The 25,538-nt window shown below is 31.2% G+C and overlaps 2 protein-coding genes across 2 annotated transcripts; both read right to left on the bottom strand.

Moving 5' to 3' along the window:
* Window positions 1-181: 181 nt before the first annotated feature.
* Window positions 182-17,665, bottom strand: LOC108758100 (prominin-2). The gene is made up of 13 exons (XM_018502885.1): window positions 17,533-17,665; window positions 17,372-17,467; window positions 14,173-14,375; window positions 12,773-12,908; window positions 6,717-6,887; window positions 5,857-5,956; window positions 3,544-3,738; window positions 2,968-3,190; window positions 1,134-1,433; window positions 854-1,012; window positions 557-690; window positions 423-467; window positions 182-261 (listed from the first exon to the last, which is right to left on the bottom strand). Exons 1-13 carry the CDS (start codon window positions 17,543-17,545, stop codon window positions 231-233), a joined length of 1,806 nt encoding a protein of 601 aa, XP_018358387.1. The 5' UTR covers window positions 17,546-17,665; the 3' UTR covers window positions 182-230.
* Window positions 17,666-22,407: 4,742 nt separating this feature from the next.
* Window positions 22,408-25,094, bottom strand: LOC108758086 (uncharacterized). Its single transcript, XM_018502870.1, has 4 exons — window positions 24,866-25,094; window positions 23,572-23,627; window positions 23,141-23,316; window positions 22,408-22,603 (listed from the first exon to the last, which is right to left on the bottom strand). The coding sequence occupies exons 1-4, from the start codon at window positions 25,092-25,094 to the stop codon at window positions 22,408-22,410; spliced, it is 657 nt and encodes a 218-aa protein (XP_018358372.1).
* Between the last annotated feature and the right edge of the window lie 444 nt (window positions 25,095-25,538).

The raw sequence follows: 25,538 nt of genomic DNA, 5'->3' as shown, positions 1-25,538 counted from the left end.
TTCGCACAAATGATACAATTCTAAGACCGAGTAGACTTCATAAAAATATATGAGTGGCAGTTGGCTTTTAGAAATTTGCTTACAACAAGTTAGATACAAGTAAAACTTATTTTGTACGATTTATACTTTAAGCTTCATCAATATTTTTGCTAATATTAAATCCTAATGCTATATTAGTTTCTTTCTGAGTCTGCCTGCAACGCGAGGTCATCGTCCTTCGCCTTCGTTTGTTACCAATTGCTTTGTGGAGGCGGCGGTGGACTGTAAAATATAATTGCAATTATAAACAAAATTTTACAAATAATAACATGACAAATACAAATAATAACATAATTTTAATGAAATATGATTTTATACACGCTTTTAATATTATATTGTAATTATCCAAATATAAAGTAAGAAAGTACATTAATCTTACTTACTCTGGCATCTGCCACGTTCTGTCGTCATCCGTGTTAAGACTTTCTCTGAGAAAAAAAAAGATATATTTTTTTGTTCTTTTATCATTTATGTTTTCTTTTTTTTTTTAGGTTGTCAATTAATTGAGAATACTAACGCTCTTGTTGACAGTAAGGTAGCATCTTCTACAAAACTAGACGATTTTTTGTATACTAGTGACAAAATATGAGCTGTTGGTGTGCTAATTATCATAACAATTGCGCCTATCAACGTGACAAACCAGAAACCGTCCTGAAAGTATAGATTATACATATAAAACATTTTATTAAAAATGAAATTTTAATTGTTTTCAGTTATTTCTGTTATCACACATTGAATATTTGTATTTTTTCTTGTTTTTCTCACTTATAATAAAATTATTTAATATTTAACTGATATACTAAATTATACATACAAGAGGACTTAAAATGTGAGCACATAGTAAATATCTTAATCCTTCTAGAACGTCCCATAAAGGTCGACATTTGGATATTTCCGTATCCATCTCAGAGAATACGTGAGTCCGCCATTGATCTAAATAATTCGATAATCGGTCCACATACGACTTTGTTTTCTGCACATACGATTATTGAACGATAAATTTTAATATTTATGGTACTTTCTGCCTTATGAATAGAATGTATGTATTTTTTAAAATAATTTGCGAAGAAGAACTTTTGAATATCATTATTCACCAACTGAGCAATCTTCTCTCCCTGATGATCTATATAATATTGTATTGTCCTTAGATGCGAGATCGATTGATTGACTTGACGCCAAAGTGGTTGCACCTGCAACTCTAAAACTGTAAGACGATAGACCAGATCGTCCTGTAACTTCATTAGCGGTTTCACCTGTCGCAATGTCAGATCCCGCATTGTTATTCCAATGCTTTGCAGTTCCCTAGCAATACTTCGATCCTGTAGCTGACGGGATACATTGTCCAATTGATCGGACAATGTATTTATATCTTTACTCAGAATCGGACCTTGAATCTGTGAGCGGATAGAAAATAGCAGTTGTGATAATCGAGAAATAAAAAAGATGATTTCCTGGAAAGTATGAAAGAAAAGATGGTAAGGTGAGTTCTCATTTTGTCTTTTTTGTACAATTTTTTATTTTTTTATTTTATTCAAGTGAACGATATCTCAAATAATAATTTATTATTCTAAGTTTAATATAAAATACATTTGAAATGATTAAGACAATTCACAAAAAGAAAAAAAATTGTTTAAATGAAAAGCGATATTATGATGTGACTATTTGAATGTGATGATGAAGTGCTTTCCCCTCTCATATTATTTTATAAAATTTGATTTTTTTCATGTTTTTTTATTTCTAATAAAGTTTAAACAGCTTGAATTTAAAGAACGTTCTTAATTACCATGTTAAGATATTATCAAGTTCAGAAGTTTCTTTTCGTGAATATATTCTCCTAATACTTTTGCGTTAATCCTATCCTCGTAAATGTTTATTACGAGCACTTCTCCTTCACTTTGCAAAAGTCCTCTTGGAACTTTTTAATAAAATGATAAACACTAAAATTTTTTTACGAAAAACAATTAAAACATTTCTCGTTAAAAACTCGGAACTCACGTTACTAACTTAGGGAGTCCAATACAAAAACACTGACAAATTTACATTTAATTACATTCTCGCGAAAATACAGTTAATTCTAATTTACTTATCTCCTCCAAATAGAAGAATATAACAACTTAAAAATTAATTTAGAATATAAACTTGTTACTTATATACAAATTTAATCATGTTAAATTCGATATTAAACTTGACTCATTATTCATGAACTATATCATGTTAAACTTAATATTAAAATCATATAAAAAAAACTTTAGTATACTTTGTAATGTAATAGATCAATATTAATTGTCAACAAAAAGATTGCGCCAGTTGTGACAGCAATTGTTTTGATATCTATCTCTAAAAATAAGTTAAAAACCTTTTGCAAAAAATGATATTAATTATTACAAAATTGTACATGGAGTCTACATTATCAGAGTATCATATTATCAACTTTTCCTGTAACCTTTTTTGCAAAATTTTGCTACTTAAAATATCATTGTAAAAAATGGAAAAGTGTGTTAATTATACGAATAATTTTCCATATAGAGATTATAAAACATTAAAATAAATGTATATATGTGTACGTTATTACACTTAATAAATTGGCGTAGTTATGCACAGCTAAATAGACTTTAATTAGTAGTTTACACCATAATCATGGAAACAACTCGTTGTGAAATCTGTGTCGTTTATCATAGTACCGTCTAGCACTACGTAGTGATGCAGCTGCGCAATTTGTTACTTTCCTTTAATGCCAGTAGATTTTTCTTTCGAAAAAATTCTTCAAAGTAATCTCAAGGCTTTAATCAAGTTGTTAAAGTCTAAAAACCTTCGTTTTTATTTTAAAATACAAAATCTTTGCTTTCATTTGGAATATAAAAATCAAAAGGTGGAGTATATTTAACGAGAGTGACAAATAAACATTTATAAATGAATTGTGATAAGTACCATAATTCTATGCGCGGTGAGATTCAAACCACAGGCGTGTAAGAGATCCTGGAGACATTGTCGTAAATTCGGCGTTAATATTTGTAGACCCTTCAAATCGACTTTGACATTTGTGATTGCTCTAGGCAGGCCTGGCCATGCCCAATGTGCAGTCAAATATTCCAGTTTCATCGCGTTTTCCAACCCCAAGGCGGGATAAGCTGCCTCGTTGTTTCGACATTTTCTAGAAATAAACATTGCTGAAAATACGCATTGTAACCGGTCGTTGTGTCTACATGTTATAACCTGAGGGGATGTAATAAAAAATATAAGTATAATTTACACTGCAGTGTACAGTTAAACTACATAAAAATAAATGTTATTAAACTCAACGATACGGTGTTTTCGTTAAAATTCCTAAAACATTATTTTCCTAGTCATAAAAAATATATTTTTATTAGAAATATGATTGACAGGATTTAAAAAATGTTTTTTAGTCGAGAACTCTTGTAACAGTATCCACTTTGTAATTTGCAGTCTCTACAATAATTTAAGATCAAATATCATGAAGCTTTATTAGATTAATTAAAAACTTACTCAAAGAGATCCTTGAGAGGAAATGTGAGCCTTCTTCCTAAAAACATTCGAGTTTCCAACACAACTTCCATAGTATGATAGTTAGGATCGTATAGCGGTCGACATATCAACATTTCTGTATGACTAGCGATACCCAAAGCGATGATGAACACTGCCCATAGTGTAATCGAGACGAAACAGCTTGTAGCTACACCACTGAAATCCGATCAGCACAATCAATATGATGATCTGTCTTATTAGATCTATACAATATCCATTAAAATGATTAAATCAAATTCTTTGTTATCAGAACTTAGTAAATGATAATTTATCATAATATAAATATTTATTTATATTGCAATATTTCCCTTTTTACATAAATGATCGTGTGGAGTGGTTTAAACAACGTATTGTATATTAGTGACTATTTTCTGGTTTATTAGTATTTGGAAACAATAAATATGGATAAAACAGTTATTAAAAAAGAAAAAACATATTAAACAATAACTATAAAATAATATTGTCCAACAATTCACATTTTTCCGTCATTGAAAAGTAAAAATATGTTAAGTAACTATTCTCTGAATAGGTAAGATTAATTGTAAGATTAATTGATAGAATAGAATTATAATATATGTATGTACAAATATAAATAAAATACATTTTATAAAAATATTTAAAAATTATTATTTAATAAAGATATGAAACTTATTTTATCATATTATTTTGCATAATATTTTTTATATTATAATATTATATAAAAGCAATATTATTATATCAAAAATATCACATCATTAATAGTACAAATACGATATATAATTAATGTGTCATAAAGTTACCTTTAATTTGAAAACAAAAGATACTGAAACAATGAAATAATGATATAATATAATGAAAAATATGAATATAATTGCTTACAAAATAAACGTACAAAGTGAATAAAATTGTTCTGAACAATCTTATAATCCATTATAAACTTGATATAATATTTATTAGCTCGCGCTTTTTGTTCAGGTAGATAAAATAATTTTAAAAAGATAAGATAACTTAATTACTACGTCACGCTTGTGATATATATATAACTTAATAAAATATATATATAGACTTGAGAAATAATTAATTTAAATTTAAATTTAATTTTTATTTCTATTTAATTTTTATTTCTAAAATAGTATATTTTAAATAATAATTTACAATATTTATATATTATAGTATAATAATTAGGAATAATAAAATCAGTAACACATGGTTTATTATCGCTAAGTGTCCATAATGAATTTACATAGAAAAAAAATGTTATTACAATGCATATATACATATACCTATATATGTATAAATAAGCAGAAAATGGAAACTTACTTTTTAAAAATAACTAGTTACCATTACTCGTTAACCGAATAAAAATAATAGTTGATTACCATTATTAGTTATTGATTCTCAAAAGTATCTCAATATTGTTATCATTACATAAAAAGTAACAATTTGTTACTTTTTGTTACTTTTTTAATGCTGAAATAAAATCAGTCTAAAAAATTTTGCGATACTTTTGTTAAATTATTAATGAAAGCAATAAACAATAATGACATTAGACATTAGACCGATATGTAGAAACATAACTAAGAAGCGAAATTACTTTTCGGTTTAAACTAAAGCTTTACATATTACTAATAACATACCTACATAGTGTTATTAGTAGTATGTAAAGCTAATATTTCAGAGTAATTATATATATATAGTTCTAAAACCACGAGCCGACTACATTTTCGGTCTGGCAACACAATTCGGTTAACAAGTGATTTTTTTATAATAAATTTTGTAGAAAATGGCATCACTTTCGTTAAACTTGAAGATTGGTATTCATAAAGTTTATTTTTATGTTAATACAGCTCTGTGATTGGTTATTATAATACTCTTAAGATGTTATAAGCCAATCATAGAGTCGTATTAGTATCTTAAAACATTATTTAAAATGATTTTGAAAAAAGAACGAATTATAAGTACTGACCCTAGCAAAAAAGTTGATACAGAACTGTTAAAAAAAGTTGATTGAGAACGGTAGGATTTTTATGAATATGTATGATATTTTATAAGCTGTGTATCGTTAATACTCGTCAGCACCAGATATGATCCTATCATACTTTTTCTATAAAATTGGTATTGTATAGTAAACAAATAACAAGAATTCTATCACTATCTATCGTACTCTATCCATTGTATAATGCATTGTTTAATGTCATAAAATCTTATCTAATATAACGCAATAAAAGATGCCACGGAAAATGTAACAGGACTTTCTGCTTTTACTATGATTTATACGAGTTACATAAAGCTTACCACAAAAGAGTTGGACGCACTTTATTTTCGGATGATCCACAGCGACAGCATAAAGCTCCAATCAGTAACGAAAGAATTGGTAAAATACACAGGGCACTGGCTGCACATATTAAAAGTAATCAGAACATTTTAGAACGTTATATATATTTTAATTTTTATCAGCCACTTATTCTTATAAATGATGTCTAATATATACATATATTCGTGTTTTATTATATATTGATGTTTTACTATTCTTTTATTTAATAATTATTTATTGTATGTAAACCATTACTTTTATTTTTTATACGTATTTAATTGTATAAATAATTTGAATACTTTATCCTAAATCTTATTTAAAATACAATGTATATGTATATACGTCTTATTTTCGCTCATAACAAGATTATTAAAAATTTTCTCCAAGAGTTGTAAAAGAAATCTGCGAGGAGATAACCACTTAATGCAATCTTGGGACAGAGTCCTCGAAATCATTATAAAATTCATATAAAATCTCTATGTATAATCCGATAATTACATATGCAACCATGATAAATCATTGTATAATATTAAATAAATTCGTATATTTTACCAAATTACTTCATATGTAGTGAAAACAATTATTTGTAATCAGATGAAATCATATGATGTCATGTAATCTGTGGGACAATATTTCAGCTAGTGGTTACCCCCTCGGAAATCTGTGTATGTAAAAAATGTAACATATTACACTGTATGTATAACTTCAGATTGAATTATTTTTTTACATGCGTCACTCACTTGGAAATGCTTTATATGATGTCTACAATCATTTTCCAAATATTAGTGCGGTGAATATAAACAGAAAAATATTCAATGCAATCTTGAAAAATTTTATGTACCTGTTCCAATGATCCATCTGATATGTTCGAAAGCGATAACAGGAGGTACAACGTAATCCGTGATGTTCCTTACAGAGTCTATAAGCTGCTTTGAGAGTTCAAAACTGTTCTCTACAGTGCGCATGTGATCGACAATCCTGACACGTGCTGCATTAATCTCACGTCGAATCTCTACAAAATATTAAATTTTGGAATATAAAATATTTTATAATTTTCAAAATATAAAATATTTCATAATTTTTCGCTGTTCTCTATATACGAGAATGTATATCAGTGCTTTGTAAAAAAAAAATATTCATAAAAAATATATTGAAAAATATACCCATACAGTACACTAACATTGAATCAATATCTCAGAAACGTTGAATTGCAACATTGCGAACATTGCAACAAAATCGCAAAATGTAGATTCAATGTTGAAGAGACGTTGCAGAAACGTTGAATTGCAATGTCTGTGAGACGTAAAATATTTTTCGCATATTAATTCAGTTTTATTATTAAAATAAATATTATTAATTAACATCATATTTCGAAATACACATGACAAAATTATAATTGAAAAAAAACTGCTTTCCTCTTCAAGGGAATTAATTTCCTTATTTTCCTAAGCGGTCATCCATCCAATCTTGTATCCCATCCAAGACGTTGAATCTCTGCAATCGTACGAGAACTGCTGCTTCGATGATCCACGAACACTGAAGGTTAGTGGATGCATAACTGTGACATATAGATATGTAGAAAGACCACAAGTCGACATCGCACATCGGACTGGTCAAACACAAACAATACCACACGCGCGAGCATTCTGCACGTGCGGTGATTCTTGTGTAAACATATATCGTTTAAAAATAAGTTTCATTAAAAGATCAATTTAAGTGATTTAAATTTTCTATTTACATGATATTTTATTAATGTTCATTTTTTACCAAATTAAATATATTTTGATATATAAATTTATTCAATGTCGTTTCAATGTTGCAGCAACATTAATATAATCAATGTGAAAAATCAATAAAAATTTAATTTGTGATTCAATTTATTTAATATTGTTCAACATGCAGCAGCATTAACAATCAATGTAGAAGAATCAATATAGATAAAACATTGCTAAAATATTGACACTTCAAAATTCAACATTGCAATATTTCAGCAACATTCTTTCAATGTTCTGTGCTGTATGGGATATATCTTAATGCATTAAATTTTGATAATATAATTCTTAATATATTAAAAATAAATATCATTAATCCTGTAATCAAAGATAAAATATCATCAATTTTATCTCAGTGACAAGTTAGACGTAGTTCGTGGTATTTCTCGAAGTTATTTGTGAAATTAGCATAATTACCGCGCAAAATAACAAGATTCTCAGGATAATTTCATATTGTTTTCATAATATTTCACTCTTCCGAGGACAAAGTTTCTCAAGTAATAATTTTCACTCTAACTAACTGATAATATTATTAACACAATAAGAAGCGGATATTGAAAAACCCAATTGCAATATCTTGCTTTTTCTATAAAGAAGTACGAGTTACTACACATCAATTCTATATGGAATTCTGCATCGAGTCATTCGAAAGTTTATCTTGTACTAACACATAGAATACATTATTCCAGTGCCAAACTTTCTTCGTAATAATCTAGAGTCTTCATCGCGTGCAGAAAGTGCTTGGTAACAACCTCCGATTGACAGACGTTGAACTTGTTCGACTTTATCGTCCCGGCAATAGGACGAACCTTTACAAATTTTTTGCAACTTTTCTTTCACGTAGTAATATTAATGCGATATGGATTTCGCATTAGATGCCGACCGTCACCGCTCTATCGGATCTGTCTACCGATGGATAGCGGCGGGCGACAAACATTATTGGTCGATGGCGAGTTGAGAGAAGTCGACAGGAGTACAAGTCCGCGTCTCTTCGGTTCATCGACATTCCAGCGCTGTAGCATCCATCATCCCTCGTTCCTTCGGGAATCTTCTCAATTTTCTTTATTAATAATTTCTTTGGCATCCTTATGTTTTATTAATCGAAAAAGCAATGTTCATCATCTAACAACACGGATTTTATATGATGCGCTTATATGTTATTACTTGCAACTATTTAATGATGTAAATTTGCTTTGTTGAATATACGCGTTTATATATAACCAAATTCCAATATATATATATATATAATTATCGCAGATATTTGATTAGGACACTGAGAAAAATAGTCTGGTTGGATTAAACAGTAACTCTGGTGGAAAATGGACGAATCAGAATTTTCTGGTTACGTCTATTATCAACCAGAATTCCGGTTATCTCAACTAGAATTTTAATAAATTTAACCAGAAATTTCTGATTCGTCCATTTTCAACCAGAAATTTTTTTTAGTGGACAAATGACAATTTGTAATACTGTCATCAGACGGCTGCGTGTCAATGAAAACCAATTATAAACGAAAAGAAAGAGAAGAGAATATAGAATTTGAGAAAAAAAATAAACAAAATTAATAAATACAATTTTATAAACGCATTTGCATCATTTGCATCATGGAAATTCTTCTAAACTATTTTAATTTTATTTTAATTTTTCTTTTTCTTATCTTATAAATTTTGTCTAAAAATTATGTGAAATACTTTTATTTTCAATATTTTATTGGTAAAAAAAATAGCTAGATTAATAAATAAGATCGCACGTGCACATATACATATATGTTTATAATATGTATGTAATTTATTTATAAATTTTTTGTTAAGCTCATTTCATTTTCGTTGCAAAGTAGGTACACATATCATCATCTAACAAAACAGTGAAATAGGTCCGTGATACTGTCCGACACAACAGGCCGTCAACGCATGATTCTCTTAGCATCGATCACCAATCTTATCGTGAAAGTTTATATGGGCGTCTTGGGAAAGATATATAACATGATCGCAGGGTTCATGAAGATGTTTGCTCAAAGCATTTACCGCATTTCGTTTGTCTATTAAGGATAAAGTCTCCTGACTCTCCCTTTTCCGCTGCAAGATCTCGTGCTCATCGCACTTTGGGGCAGAAATGCTGACACAAATTCCCTTCGGCCCATGACGAAATATCGTTTATACAGTATGTGGAAAAAGAGCAGGAAGAGTGTGCAAAAACTGCTATTGAGAAACGCGACGTTCTGCACTTAGTCTAAAAAACAGGAGAGAATATAGAAGGTAGAAGATCGTTTAACAAGATGATTTCATGTATGATAAATTGATATAAGCTTTTTTTGTTAGGCTAAAATGTTTCTACTTAAGCTCAATTAAATAAAAATGCAACTTATCACTTCCTTGCTTTAAAAATGATACAACTAAAAAATTAGTAATTTTTGAATTATTACTGTGAATGAATTAAGTAAACATTACATCAATTATCAATTATTAATTATTAAAAAGGAACTAACTTTAACTTCATGAAAAATTGTTAATAAAACGTCATCATTCAAAAAGAGTTTTTTAAGAATTATAAAACAAAAATAATTAAAGTGACATTTGATTATGTTGCTAATATATTTTTTGTTATTTTATTAATTAATTATTTTCAAGTTAAGTGAAAAATAATTTTTCACTTTTTCTGCGGAAAAATAATCTTTTAATTTTTAAAATTAAGTATGTTTATTTTAATTAAAATTATGTGATTTTTAAAGTAAGGGAATGATATATTAGTCACCGAAAAAGAGACATATAACATTTATAAAAAAATTATCTATAATAAGTATAAATATTGAAAATCTTTAAATACTGGTTATATTATTGCGTGCTACGTAGAAAAAAATTGTAATATCTTTTAAATTATTTTAAGTAGAATATCTTCAGTCAGTGATTTAAATTTTATTTTATATTTTTATTATAACTATTATGATTATAGATCGTTCTTGAAATAATCCTTCATGTAGAAATAATTTATTGTACGAATTCGGAATATTTCACACTGGAAATTTATTCGCGTTTTATGCAACACAGCAAGGAATTAATATATGAATCACATATATTTCTTGGAAGCTGTCAACATTTTAGAAAACTAAAGCTTTGAATTCGAAATAAGATATTCTTTATAAAGCTTGGCGAAAGCAGAATTACAATCTTATGTTCTAAAGATGGTGTTCTAAAGATGGTTGAGAGACGGTGAAAAATATTCAGAGGATTCTAGTCTTCATAATATACAAGCGGATCATGCGTAAACATAAATTTTGTCGATGTAAGAAAAGGGTAAACATACCATTGTTGTATTTGCATTAACTTATTTTTGATTGCATCGATTCCGAATATTTTAATTATTAGAACATCAAAATGCACTTCCATAGAACTAACAAGTTTGTGTTTTCTCAACTTCGTTCACGATAAAACGTGATCTGGTTTTAGTCTGGTTTGTTTACTTTCTTTCAAAGTTATAATATGTCTTAAATATATCACGGTTCCTAATATAATATACCTACATAGTGCATATAGACAAGAATTCATAGCATAGATAAGGAGAGTAAGGAGGAAGAGAGCAATCGATGAAGATAACGTGTGTGTTATGAATGTATAAAAAGAATATTTTTTTCAGAACTTTGCTTTTTTATTGCATCTCTACTTCTTCGATATTGACTTTGCGTCGACATATTGTTTATGAAATATGGAACATTCAAAAAAACTTTCAAAAGTTTGATATTGTCTGCTTCGAAATATATGTAGCATTCTAAGCGTTTATAATCGTATCTTCCAATATGAGGAATCTATTTTTTACACTCTTTGTTCTATCAAAGTCGGATTTCGTCGCCCTTATTCCTTCTGCTAAAGTTTTCAAGTTATACGAAACGCACTGATGTTAGTGTTTAAAGTACCGAAAGTCTACCGTAAAATGTTGAAACAAGTATATGCATTTCTGTTCGACCGTGCATCTTCACGCGCGCCGCGCGCGCGCGCGCGCGCGATGGAAATAATTCCCGCGCCACAAAATCCATCAGACTTATTTTCTTCGAAGCTCCGTAAGACTTTATTCTTTAAGGTAGTCGAAATATGCATTCCACACAGTGACTAACTAGAGCGAGATTTATCGACATTTACTACAGTTTAATCGTGATGAGTGTTCACCACGCTTCCATGTTTCTTTTCTTCATCTTTCCCTTCTATTATTTGTAGTTGCAGATTGCTTTCCTTCCCGATTGCCGCCTAAATTTGCACGTGGGAATTATTCCACGAATAAAGCTGACACATTCATACAAGTTCGTAGAAATAATCGGAAATAGACATTTTAGTATTGTAACTGTAATTATTATAAGCTTTCAAGTTTTAATTATATCTATTATATATGAATATTAAATATTATAAAATTATTAAAATTCGTGGTTTTTATGTATTATTATTATTATGTGATAAAATGTAAGTCATTAGTACATATAAGTAATTATAAACTTAAATCTTAAGATAAAATATCAGTAAATCAAATTTCTATCATGGAAAAATTTATACAGAGTTAATTAAACAATATGTAAAGATATGAAGAGAACAAGAAATGTACGTACACAGTATATCTTCGCATTCATAAATTAGCGAGTTATGCCGTGAAAAGCATCCAATTGTTCGTATCATTTGTTAGTTTGCCAGTGAAACGTCGTGAGCCATTTATCCAGCTTAATTCGCGTCATCTCGCATAACATCCAGAGGAACCTGGCAATGAAAGCTCTAATTTAGCTTTCTTCGGGAGCTCGAGCTCCTTCAACGAAGTTTCTACGCTGAAGTGTCATCGCGATTTCTGTGCGGCGTCGTGTGTGCCATAACGTATTATAATACATGGCATCAATGTCGGAAACTTTTCTGACGCTATAGCATATCATTTTCCTCCTTTACCTATCTCCTTCCCACATTCTAGCTCTTCTCAGACAAACAGTTATACACTCAACTAAATTTCATAGAGTCCACATACGTGAATTCTCCGAGTGCATGTTTGGCTGCAATTGGTTTGTATCGAAAAAAAAAAACTCGCTATCGAGAACGCAGTTCTCGTAACTTTTCCGATATAATATCAATTCGAAAAATGGAACGGTGAATATTCTACCTACGGTTGCGAGCATCCAGTGTGGTCCTGGCAATGTGATGTGGTACGTGGAGATACTCCCCGCGAGCCTGACGTCCTGCTTCCGTCAAATTTTCCCGACTGGTGCTTCGTAAACGCAAAAGACGATCGTCCCTCAGTAGCTGCGATAAGAAATATAGAGGATATCTCAAAATAAGTAAAACAAGTAGTAGATCTAGTTCTTATTTTAAAGCTCGTATATTTTAAACTAAAGACAAATAAAAATTTTATTAATATCTCTTGCTATAAAAAGTTGATCTTTTTAAAATTTGAATTTGTTTATTTTGTTATTAAAATTTGACTCGTCATTCTGAAACTATCAGTACGAACAATATAAGAATAGAGTTACTTATATAAGAGTAAAGAATGGATCGATATTGTGTCAGCGGTGAGCGAATCTAAACTAGCGATTTAATATCTTTCATAAAATAGCGAAATTATTTGAAGCGATGTAAAAGCAGTGCGATTAAAAAAAAAACAAATAAAATTGTGTATTTTTTTGTAGCATTTTTTACTAATAGGATTTTATTTATCGAGGTAAATGTCTATTTTGGAAAAATTGAATGAATGATAAATTGAGATGGAAAAACGAAAATGGCGCGAGAAAAATACTGCTATTACCATATAACGTAGTTGTATTCATTCAATGGCGATGAGAGAAAGGTGCATTTAAATTTGGAAATGTATTACTTATGTGTACATACGATAAAGCGTGTAAGCTTCATGTGATCAATAAAAAATAAAGAGAAAAATGTTGAAAGTTTTCGCTGGACATTGTACTGCAAACAATCAATTTAAACAATTATTGTCTTAATTTAATATTATTAATATTTACAAACTGACAAATGACAAGAAAATTGTACTAAAATATAAAATATAAAATCAAAATATAAAAATTGTGCCAAAATATAAAATGTAAAAATTGCGATTATAAAGTTCATACAATTACAGTAATTAAGAGTATAATTAAATTGTAGAGGAATATAAAATAAGCATAGGAAAAAATAAGACGTATTAGAATAGAAATAAAAGTAAAAAAATTTGATTCAGTCACGCATAAATTTTAAATAAAATAGGGAGAGAGAGAGAGAGAGAGAGGAGAGAAAGGAAGAGAGAAAGAGAAGTTTTAATTAAAATTCTGAGAGATAATGGAAAATAAATATCGTTATATAGCTCTTAGATTATGCAAATATTAACCACTATAATTTTAATTCTTTACAAATGCATTTTATTTATCCATACTTATTGAACTATGTTCATTATTTAATTCATATAAATAAAATAGAATATTATAAAGAAAATATTGCCACGAATCGAATCGTTTATCCTGAGCGAACCTTGGGACGCTATTAGACTGAATGAACGTCAATCGTAAAGTTTATTCACCCGTTCTATCCGTAGATCCAGGCGAATCCCCGAAGAGTCAATGACAGCACAAAGAGAACGATCTGGACCCGAGCATGCTCTCACCGCACCTTCCAAGTCCCGTCGTATCTTGTTCGTTTCCCTACTCAATTCCAATCCGAGTTCGTGAGCTCTCTCACCCTCCCTGAGCAAAGATTCGGTTTTGGCAGATAACTCTTGCGTCGCTGAAACATACGATACGATACCATTAATACAGTCCGTATTCACTGTTCTTACCTTCGGTCTACCTTTAGAAACTAATGCAGAAATCATCTAAGTTTACTCTATGAAAATCGAACTCACTTGGATTGCATGTATTTATTATGGAATTGAATATCAACTAGCACTGAGACACTTATTGATTGCAGAATATTTATTTCTTAACAAGATGTTGGAAAACTTTGAATATGATCCTGAAAGGTGCAAACCAACTCTAGATCGCTAATGTAAATTTCTCTTAGTAATTTAATAACTATCTACATTTATCTTCGTCTACGTCTGATAATAACTCAGATCGATGGACTTAATAATCTTAGGACAAACTTTCGACATACTGGGTGCTTGAGTAAGCTATCAAACTATTAGTCGACAACCGAAAGTAATAACGCGCGGTATAACGAAGCAATTTATAAGAGACCGCTATTTGCCATTTACGTATTAGACTTTGTCTGCGCTGATGAGAAATACATGATAGCGATATCACGTCTCCGAGCACTTGCCACTATAACAGGTTTTCGTTACTTGAATTAATTCGCTACGAGCCGTCAAGGAAAGCAACCCTCGAGTCGTGCCCCGTGGCTACATCTTTAAACAAAGTATACGGCGTGTGCTACAAATCAGCACACTGACTTCAGCTTTTTCTTCTTTGTGCAATATTGCAATGATATTTTATCATAAAATATCATCGCAATATTGTGCAAAGAAAAAAAGTTAAAGAAATCGTAATAATAAAAAATTGTTGACATACCAACTATATGTATTATACTATGTAAATATATCGGCACTAATTAGTAATACATTTATACAGAAAAAATGCTAGTATCTAAAAATGTAATTAAACACAGTAGGTTCAGCTCTGAAGATAATTTTGTTAGACCATCAAGATAATTGTATAGGACGGCTAAGTTGCTCAGGGCCCCTATTCTTGAAAAGTATTGCATATACGTAAAACTAGGGGAATATCATAGTATACGTTACTTGTACTATGATATTTCTCTAGTATACTATAGTATGGTCCAACAAAATTATTTTCAAACATGTATCCAGCTAAATTTTTATATACTTCAGTGAAATCACTCTTCTCATACGGGAAATAAATATAACATTTAATAATAATAATGCAGTTCAAACTGCAGTCTGTATAAACTTTACTTGTGCACACAGTTCAAATTTTGTCTAATTAAAACTTTTTAGCACGGGTGTGTGTGACTTTGCTTTTCTTATTTACGTTGGCTTAATATCGGCAGTCTATTATTTACTTCAACTTTTACTTCGTAGAGATTCATATACATTTCCGGGTATCCGACTATATTAGAGCCACATAACTTTTGTACTTCTTAATAGCTTGGATAAGCTATACATACTCTATTGATTGAAATAAATCTTCCGCAGAAGAAAACACGTTCAATTTATTCTGAGAAACAGTTTACTCTCCCGCGGCTTTCATTAACAGTTCCTGTAAGTAAACCACGTATTAAGAGTTTATTTCAGAACACCCGGTACAGAGCACTAAGTATAGCATGTAAGTATGATACACGTGTAGTGATTAGGCAAGGAGTTGCTCGAAAGGAGATAGCAAGAGCGAGAGGCTCGTAGTTGCGGCAGTACCTGCTAATTTAGTTAGTGCACTCTTAGTAACTTAGTACCGTGACTAAGTGACACTCCAGGCTGAGAAGGTCACTTAACGGTGGCGAATTCATTTGAAGATCGAATAACATTACCAGAAACAATTTGAATCAACCGTAACGTTTAGTAAATTGGCGGTTCCAAAAGTAGCATGTTACATTTACGTATATGTTGCACAAACGTCTTAATTAAATGCACTAGACTAATTGAATCGTATCAGACATGCAATATCGTTGAATTAAATATATATACAAACATAGCGCAAACGAACTTAGTGTAAAAAAATGCGTTAAATTGGAAGCGATTAAAATTGGCATCTCTTTCATTTCTACAAAAGTCATATATTTCAAATTAATAAAATTTTAATGAACGTGACTTAATATGCGTCACTATACTCTATCAAAACATGTAATCTTGAGTGATGAGTAAATGGTGCGATGAATGAATGAACGATTGGATAATGCACTGCAGAATCCGATGAAACCACGGAAGTCGTCAAATTTATTATGACCGCGCATGCAATTCGTGAGGCAATGAATGAATGACGCAGTCGCTCTTCCACACGAAACGTATAATTTGACGTATGAATATTATACGTAGAACACGAGTACGTTGTGTAGATATTACGGTTACAAATATGCAAACATTTCAGAGTACAGCCACCTTGCTACTTTAATAAACTAGTATAGAATATTCTCGGTGATATCCGTACCAAATATAGCAGCCGGAATCACAAAGAGCGCTAATTTCTCATGTTGTGGAATTTGGTAATAAATTAAGAAAATATCTATCTATATATTTATGTAGTAAGACTCAAACTTTCAGCTGCAAAATAATAAATCCTAATAATTTTTCACGGCGGATAAATTTTACGAAAAATGCATTCCTCCAGCTTTTAAAAATTATTATGCAATTGATTTTTATAGGCTAGGAAAGCCATTACTCAGACAATAAGTCTAAGACATTGTCTAAAAGATCTCTTTATGATGTCTTTTAGATATCTTTTAGACATGTATGTTCCAAATGATGTCTTCATGATGTCTTTATGACACGCATTTTAAACGTATTGCAAGTTACTAGGTATAGTAGCGATGAAACAGTGTCATATTTTTAGACAAGAAATCAAATAATGAATTATAACAATCTTACTCAAGGAAAAATGTAAGATTTTAAAAATAGACTCGTGTTCTCTCTAAGGATTAATTACAGAAGTTATATCTAGAAATTAAAGAGTTAACTAAAGAAACTGCGTTTGACGTTATACAATTTTGACATTATATCAAACTTTGCTATAAACTTTTTTTTATAAAAAAAACATTTTTATTATAGTTTTTACCATTTCCCAGGTCAACGAGCGCATCCAGTGCCACGTCAAGTCCAGTCTCGGTAGAGAGTTCGGCCTGCACTGGTTTGCCCAATAATTCCTCGACATCTGCAAAACATGAGTAAAATATGCGTCTTTTACCTTTGATCTAAACAGATGTTCCATTAACATACAAATATTGCGCATGCATAAACAAAGGACGGATCATGTCACAAGTATAATCCATTTAATATTCCACAGACACTCCTGATAATTTATTCGCTCTATCAAAAAATTTCCTGCCGATCACAGTTTAAAGACTCGACAAACGTGTGAAATTATTAGAATATCGAACGAGAGTATAAAGAGTAGAGTGATGGGATGAACGTTAAAAATGGATTGTGATCGCCTCGGGCTAACGAACACACGACATCCATGTAGTATATAAACGCGAGCGACATTGTAAATCCCGTCACGTCGGTGCGTGGCAGTAATAATTTATCCGTCCTGTATCCGTGTCGGTTATCGCAATCTGATAGGAATTTTGAACCAGCGCAGGTGGTTTGATAATACAGGTCTTTGACGATAACATAAAATCTCTGATAACTATTATATTTCCATTTCTTTTACAAGAGATTCACATTGGAGTTTCTGGCAAAGACAGATGGCAGAAAATCGATATCCGGTGTAAACGCTGCGGGTTGTACCCAGTCAATACTTTGGAATCTTGAGTTCAATTTACGATATCGATCGCTGGGGGGGAAAGGGCGTGATTCGTCTTATGATATATGTTCTCAATATATGAACTTCGAAAGAAACGAGGTAGTCACGTTGTCGATAAACCGTATCGTTGTCGTTCCACTTGGGGCACGATACGTGATCTGAAATTGAGACGGGTCGGCGATGTATATGCGCGGGCTTTATATTGGCCAACTTGCATAATGCCCGTGGTTGCATTGCACTAACGAGCTCAATTTGCCAGAGGTTGTTAACGTGTCAGTGGCGATGGACCCATTACGCGACGATTATAGACCGTCAATAGCTTTCATTAGACACCTATGCGCCTCTCTAGTCGTGAGAAATGTCATTAGACGACGGTGCCGGACATCAACACCTCGTCGTGCTAATTCATGCGTTTGGCCCATATAATCAGAATTGTTGAAGCGAAATCTCATCGTGAAATCCCCGGGAAAGAAATTTATAATGAAATTCCTTCTACATTATTTTAAAGCAAATAAGCTTAGTACGATGCGCGTAATGAATTAATGATTCGAATGTATCTTATATTCTATTCCATATCATGAGCAACAACAAAGTATTATTGGGTATATAACTCACCGTTTATAAATAAAAGGTACCCATCGTCGCATTTATGCATTTCATAAATAAACGTGCAAAAGATTTATAGTCTTCCTGTCAGACTGGGAATTAAAGCACTTTGTTTTTCAAATAAAGTAAAATAGAAACGGTGCAATCCTAAAAGTACGAAAAAAATGCAGTTTGTATCTAATAGTGTTCTCTCTTTCCAAGATAGAATTATTGTAATTATTGAGATGAAATGTTTCCTTCGCTTACGAATTTTTCTCGCGCGCTTATCGCCACGGACGCAAGCCAAATCAATTATATCATTACACTTAAATCATTATACATTAACAAATGATTTTATCACGCGTGCAAGTGAAATGAATACAGAGCATAAAATATTGCAAACAGCCACACAACCTGCGAAAGAGCGATTAAAAATATTCCAACTTGTCAGCGATTGCGTCCATATATAGATATATTGTAAATGTAAAAAAAGTGTATATAGTTCACAAGCGTTACACACCATTTAACTAAAAATATTTCTGGTTACGACAAGAAATTATCTTGTGTCAGTGACTACCCTGATATCATGTATAAAACGAATAAAAATAATCAAACTGAATAAAAGTTTTTGAAAATGTTAATATAATATAATTTCACATTTGAATCTTTTGTTGTGATTCATAGACCATAAATATAAAAATATGATATTGTTCCTCATTATTCTTACACTGCTGCGTATCAATCCATGTTTTAAAAATATTACACTACTTTCTCTCTCTCTCTCTCTCTCTCTCTCACTAATCTCACTCTAAAATAGTTAAATTGTTAAAATATTATCACTATTGAAAAAGAGTGAAAAATTTGCACTCTTGAATAAGAGTGGCAAATTTTCACTCTTTTTTTTTTTGAAGTGAGATTCATTCCAAAAGAATGGCATCTCACTTCTTTTTGGAATAAATCTCTTACTCCAAAAGTGTGAAATCTTACTCCAAAAAAGAAAGAATGAAAATCTGCCACTCTTATGCAACAGTGTAAATTTTTTACTTTTTTTAAATAGTGACAATATTTTAACTCTTTTAGAGTGAGATTTCATGTCAAGAAATTTAGAAAATATTATTTAATTTTAAAAACTTATATAATTACTTAATAATTTTTAATTTTAATAAAGATATTAAAATTTAGTTTTAAAATTCTTATTAAAATTATAATAAAATTCTTTATGTTTAAATATTAATTTTATGCGTCCCTTTTATATTGACGGATCAAGCAGGCTTAAACATTTACCGCACTATTAAATTGTTGAATTATATTAAATATACTTTCCGATCACATTTATAGCCAAGTTTACGCAAGAGAAAATTGATTAAATTGTGCAAGTGACTATAACGTTAAAATCTATAGCTGGATGTTGCGGTGGAATTAGCTAATTTGCGGTTTTGTTCAAGAATCAAGAGCGGAGAGTCACAATCGAATACTATGTTGTATCAAAGTAGTCGAGCAATCGAACCACAAGCGGTTCTCCGCTTTCCGTACTTCCTCCGGATATTAGTTAATCGGTTGTGAGTTGTATTTTCGATCACTATTAGTAATAATAAAAACTCCTTTTCTCTCTCTTGGTAGAAAAAAAGAATTTTTTTCACACAAACGCAAAAATATATAAAATATATCATATTAAAATGCATAAATATTTTATAAAAATACCTATTTTTAATCTTACTTTTTAAACACTTTGTATATTTATAGCGCTTAATAAAAATCTTGCATTATATGGTTTCTGCTCAATTTTAACGTTTCTTTCTTATTTTTTGCTTGTTTGGGCTATATTTCTCACACGTCGGTCATAACGAGCGAAGGTAGAAGATCTAGAAGAACCAGCATTTAAGACGAATGCAATTATAGTAACTGGGTTACGTACGTGTAACACACGCCAACAGGAAGAAAGCATTCAGTAAGCACCTCAGGCGTCAGTGCATGTTGTCTTCATTGAACACGATAAAATATATATATACATATATATATATATAGGGTGGCCCACGTAAAGTGTTACAGGCTAATAACTATAAAAATATGTCCTATCAAAAAGTTGTTCATGAGAAAGTTTCATATATTCGAGGAGCCTTTCTAACTATGTAAACAAAAATCTACCCCTATCCCCCCTTGAAGAACAGCGGGGGGTAACTTCAAAGTTTCAAATGGGACCTCCTGTAAAATGTTACATATTATATTTAGATTCTACGGGAAAAAACAAGTAAACTTTGTCTGAAACATTTCTTTAAAAAATGCTTCTATCAAAAGTTACGAACATTTAAACTTTTAGCCATTTTATTCATGATTGAACTCCATTGACATAAAGTTGTGTTCACGATACAATGAAAATAAAAACTTCGATGTTAACCAAAAGAAACATAAATACACACATTTATTATTTATAAGAAAATCGCTTGCGTGTACATGGTCAATTAAGTGCAATTAAAAGACAAAAAGCAAATCCAGTAGTTAATGATGATAATTGTGCTAATAATTTTACTGCAGTTGAAGTAAATCCACATGTCAGTCAACGCGAATTAGCAAACACGTCTTGAGTTGGACGGTCTTCAATACAGCGGATTTTGAAAAAACAAAAATTTCATCAGTATTGTTTGATTTTGACTCAAGAACTTTTGGAAACTGATTGTGAACGTCGTGTAATATTTTGCGAGTGGATGCGTGATACCCCATGATGTAAATGATTCATTTTTGCAAAATATTCTTTTTTCTGATGAAGTAACATTTACCAATACTGGACACCTTAATAGACATAATATGCACTATTGGTCAAATGAGAATCTTCATTGGATGCGCGAAGTTCATTTCCAACATCATTGGTCATTAAATGTATGGTGTGGAATAATTGGTGATTTCGTAATTGGACCACGCTTTTTTGATGGTACTGTTAATACCGAATCTTATTGTAATCTATTAAAGAATCATCTTCCCTTACTTATAGAAGAATTACCACTTAATGTGAGAAGAGACATGTGGTTTCAACAAGTTGGTGTACCTCCTCATTTTTCCAGAGCAACGCGTACTCTTTTAAATAAGATATTTCGTGACAGGTGGTCGGGAAGGTCCTATTCCATGATCCCTTCGTTCACCTGACACGCATTATACTTTTGGACTATTTTTTATGGAGGTATATCAAAGGGGAAGTCACATCTCAACCATTTACGAAAAGAAGACTTAAAATGAAGAATGCATACAGCTTGCACTAAGGTAAATCCAGAAATGTTGTTCAGAGTTAGGCAAAGTTTTGTAAAAAGAATTAATAAGTGTTTAGATGTTAATGGTCAACAGGTTCGAACATTTAATAAAATAAAAAAAAAACAGAAAAACTATGAGTCTTATTTAATTTATCATTAATTTCAATGCACTACACATTAAAGTTTAAATGTTTATAACTTTTGATAGGAGCATTTTCCAAAGAAATGTTTCAGATAAAATTTACTTGTTTTTCTCCTTAGAATCCAAATATGTAACATTTTACAGGGAGTCCCATTTGAAACTTTGAAGGTACTTCCCTTGAAGATGCCCCTCTTCAAAAGCGGACGGAGGTGGATTTTTGTTTACGTAATTAGAAAGGCTCCTCGAATATATGAAACTTTCTCATGAACAACTTTTTGATAGGACATATTTTTAGAGTTATATATATATATATAATATGTCCTTTTTGCCTGGAGGAACTTTCCGCATTCAGTGTCTTAATATCGATTAAAAAGAAAATGTCACTCACTGTCCAGATCCGCGAGGATAGCTTCGCTAGCCACGTCCAAACTTCTCGTGAGGCACTTTCGCAGCTGTGATGTGGTGTCCGCGTGGTAGTCCTTTAAATCCTGTAACGCCGTCTCTACTGTCATAGGGAGCTTCTCGATCCCGACCGCCACCACCTCGTTGCATATTATCATTGTCACCATGCAAGACCTGAAGCAACGCATCAAAGATTATGAATAACGTAGTGAGTGCTTGCTTTAGGTAAAAGGTTTTCCAACGTCATAGTAAGACGAATAGCTGTCTACTTAAACCTCCTATCTCTCTTCCACTTAACTTCATTTATTCTTTCTCCCATATTGCTCTAATATTATATAATAGCTACTTAAACGTAAATGTATATAAAAAATTATATTATTATGATATAATTTTTATTTTAATTAATATACTTATATACTGTGTATGTATTTAGTACCTGTAAATGTACACTTCAATTTTCTAACTTATTACTAAAAATTATTAAAAATAAAACAAAAACTATGGTTTATATCTAGTAAAAAATCTTTCGTATTAATTTCAAAATAATAAAATCTTTTCATAGTCATGGAAATTTCACCATCGCGACGATTACGTACTCACGAAGTGTAATCAACAAGGGCAGAAGTATCAAGGAACACGAGTAGGGTTGGAAGTGAAGGTAATAAGTTTTCGGAGCGTCGTCTAAGAACAGAGAATCGTCATAGATCCTACCCGAGTATAAAGACGAGAATGGTGAGGAGAAATGCGAGAACACTCGGATGCCGAGAAGGTTTGTAATCCTCCCTGATTGGACGACAGGCGAGCCAAAGTTCCATGCCAGGTATTATGCAGGCCAATACGCAGCTCATGCCTACTAAGACCAGAAAAGCTGCTTCCACGTGTATAGACTGTAAAAGTAAGATTAGAACAATGCGTTTGAGAAACTTAACAGTAGTATTTATGTGACGTTAGATCGCGAAAATTATGTATCGTGTACGTAGCACGTCATAGGATATTCTCTTTGCAGAACGCAGAAAAGCTCTCGGAAATATCGGGGGGTCCGTTGCAAGGATCTAATAAAGACTTGCGCTTTCTTTAATGATCCACTTCGTCATTCACTGGTAGTTAAATATTTCTGATTTCTCAGCGTGATTTCGCCTTACCTCTGAAATCAATTTACTGGTGCTTATGCGATTTTCTACGGCGTCCACTAGTAGATCTGTAACGAGCAAGATGAATTATGATCTTTATGCATCGCTAATTGGAAGAAAGGCGGTAATAGTATGAAAGTAGGCAAAGAATCCATTAAACTTAAATTACTTACTAAATAGAGAACTATTAAATGGTTGATAAAGTAATAGTTAGATAAAAACGCTAAGAACAAATTCTCAAGTTGATAATATACAGGGTGTCCCGACCTTTTTTGCCAATCACTTTTGTGTAGATAGAGCGGATTAAACTGAGTCGAAAAGTCCTATACCATTTTGCAATTTTCGCAATAGTTAACAAGATATTAATTACTAAAAATTGCAAAATATTGTTCTTGAATAATTTTTTACTCAAATACTATCAACTTTACAGAAAAACTGCAAGAGACTAAAATTATTTATTTTCTTCTCATAAAGTTCTGAGAATTTTTTCAGAATTTTTTCAGAATTTTTGAATACCGTATTTTCTCATGTTGATAAAAATAAGAAAATACAGTACTAAAAAGTTGATAAAAAATTCTGAAAAAATTCTCAAAACTTTACAAGAAGAAAATAAATAATTTTTGTCTTTTGCAGTTTTTCTGCAGTTGTAAAGTTGATAGTATTTGAGTAAAAAATTATTCAAGATTATTCAATATTTTACAATTTTTGGTAATTAATATCTTGTTAACTATTGCGAAAATTGCAAAATGGTACAGGACTTTTCGACTCAGTTTAGTCCGCTCTATCTACACAAAAGTGATTGGCAAAAAAGGTCGGGACACCCTGTATATATATATGTTGTAATATTTAAAAAATAAAAGAAACTCTGCTTCTTTTACACGATCATATATACCAATAATTATCGATCTCTTTTTATATAAATGTCGTGCTCCATACAAGTAAAAAATATCTTTTAACTGCGATTTGCAGTTATCTATAAAACTTAATCATAGAATTGAGAGTTATGAACACTCGGGCATTGAAACGAAGAGACATTTGAACGAACAGACGTTCAAATGTATCGTGTTTTGTAGCATTTTACACGTTTTGTACAAGCATTTTACACATGTGAAATGTCGCTCCCTTTTTTCTAATTGAAACAGCTTGCGTATGAATTATTGATATGGCTTAGCGCCTCGTAAAATGTTGAAAATCGATTTTATCGAAATGCATTTATCGAAACGCATGTATTTTAACAGCTTCCGAGCTTACTAAAAGAAATTACACAAAAACACGATTGTCATTTACGATTGTCATTAAATCTTACCAGTCGGTATGTCGTACGGTTGTACGAAGAACAAGAAGCCTCTAAGGAAATCGAAAGCGAACCATCCCTTATCGAGATGTAATCTCATCATCTTGTAACGCTCCTCCGTTGTGAATTTCGGAAACTTTAGCCTTGGTTTCTCATCCCAGTCTTTGGGTAAGGTCAACGTCCTCGGACGCGACACGTTCGAGTTGTTCTTCGTACTGTCCACAAGCACATCCGCCACCATCGTGTCCATCTCGCTCTCTTGTGCCTCGTTTGGAGAACGAAGAATGAGAAAGCTGTCGGTGGCCGAGCAATTGTTACTGCTTGGGGTCGAATCAGTTGAGACCAACTCTTGAAGCGTGTACGCCCTCGAGGTTACGATGAACAGAAGGAATACTAGCAATTTTAGAGAAGCGAAATTTATACGATATTGTCGTCTTATTGTTCGCGCGCGAATCAAAATAATGAAAAATCTATTGAGCTTTAATGATTAATAAACTGTGAAAATTATTTTAATATATTGTATTAGAATTTTATAGAAAAATTTATATTATCATCTTTTCAGACATTTTCACGAATTTACACGATTTTATGCTCTTCCTCATTTCTTCATTAATATTTTTCCGCGATGTACGCTTGAAGATTGCACTGTTTCAAGTTGCGTTTAAATGGCAGTAAAATTGAAATT

This window comes from Trachymyrmex cornetzi, unplaced genomic scaffold (assembly GCF_001594075.2).
Source record: "Trachymyrmex cornetzi isolate Tcor2-1 unplaced genomic scaffold, Tcor1.1 scaffold1501, whole genome shotgun sequence".
In the NCBI taxonomy this organism is placed as follows: Eukaryota; Metazoa; Arthropoda; class Insecta; order Hymenoptera; family Formicidae; genus Trachymyrmex; species Trachymyrmex cornetzi.
Note: the sequence above shows the minus strand (reverse complement) of the source record. Positions and strands in the feature narration are given on the sequence as shown.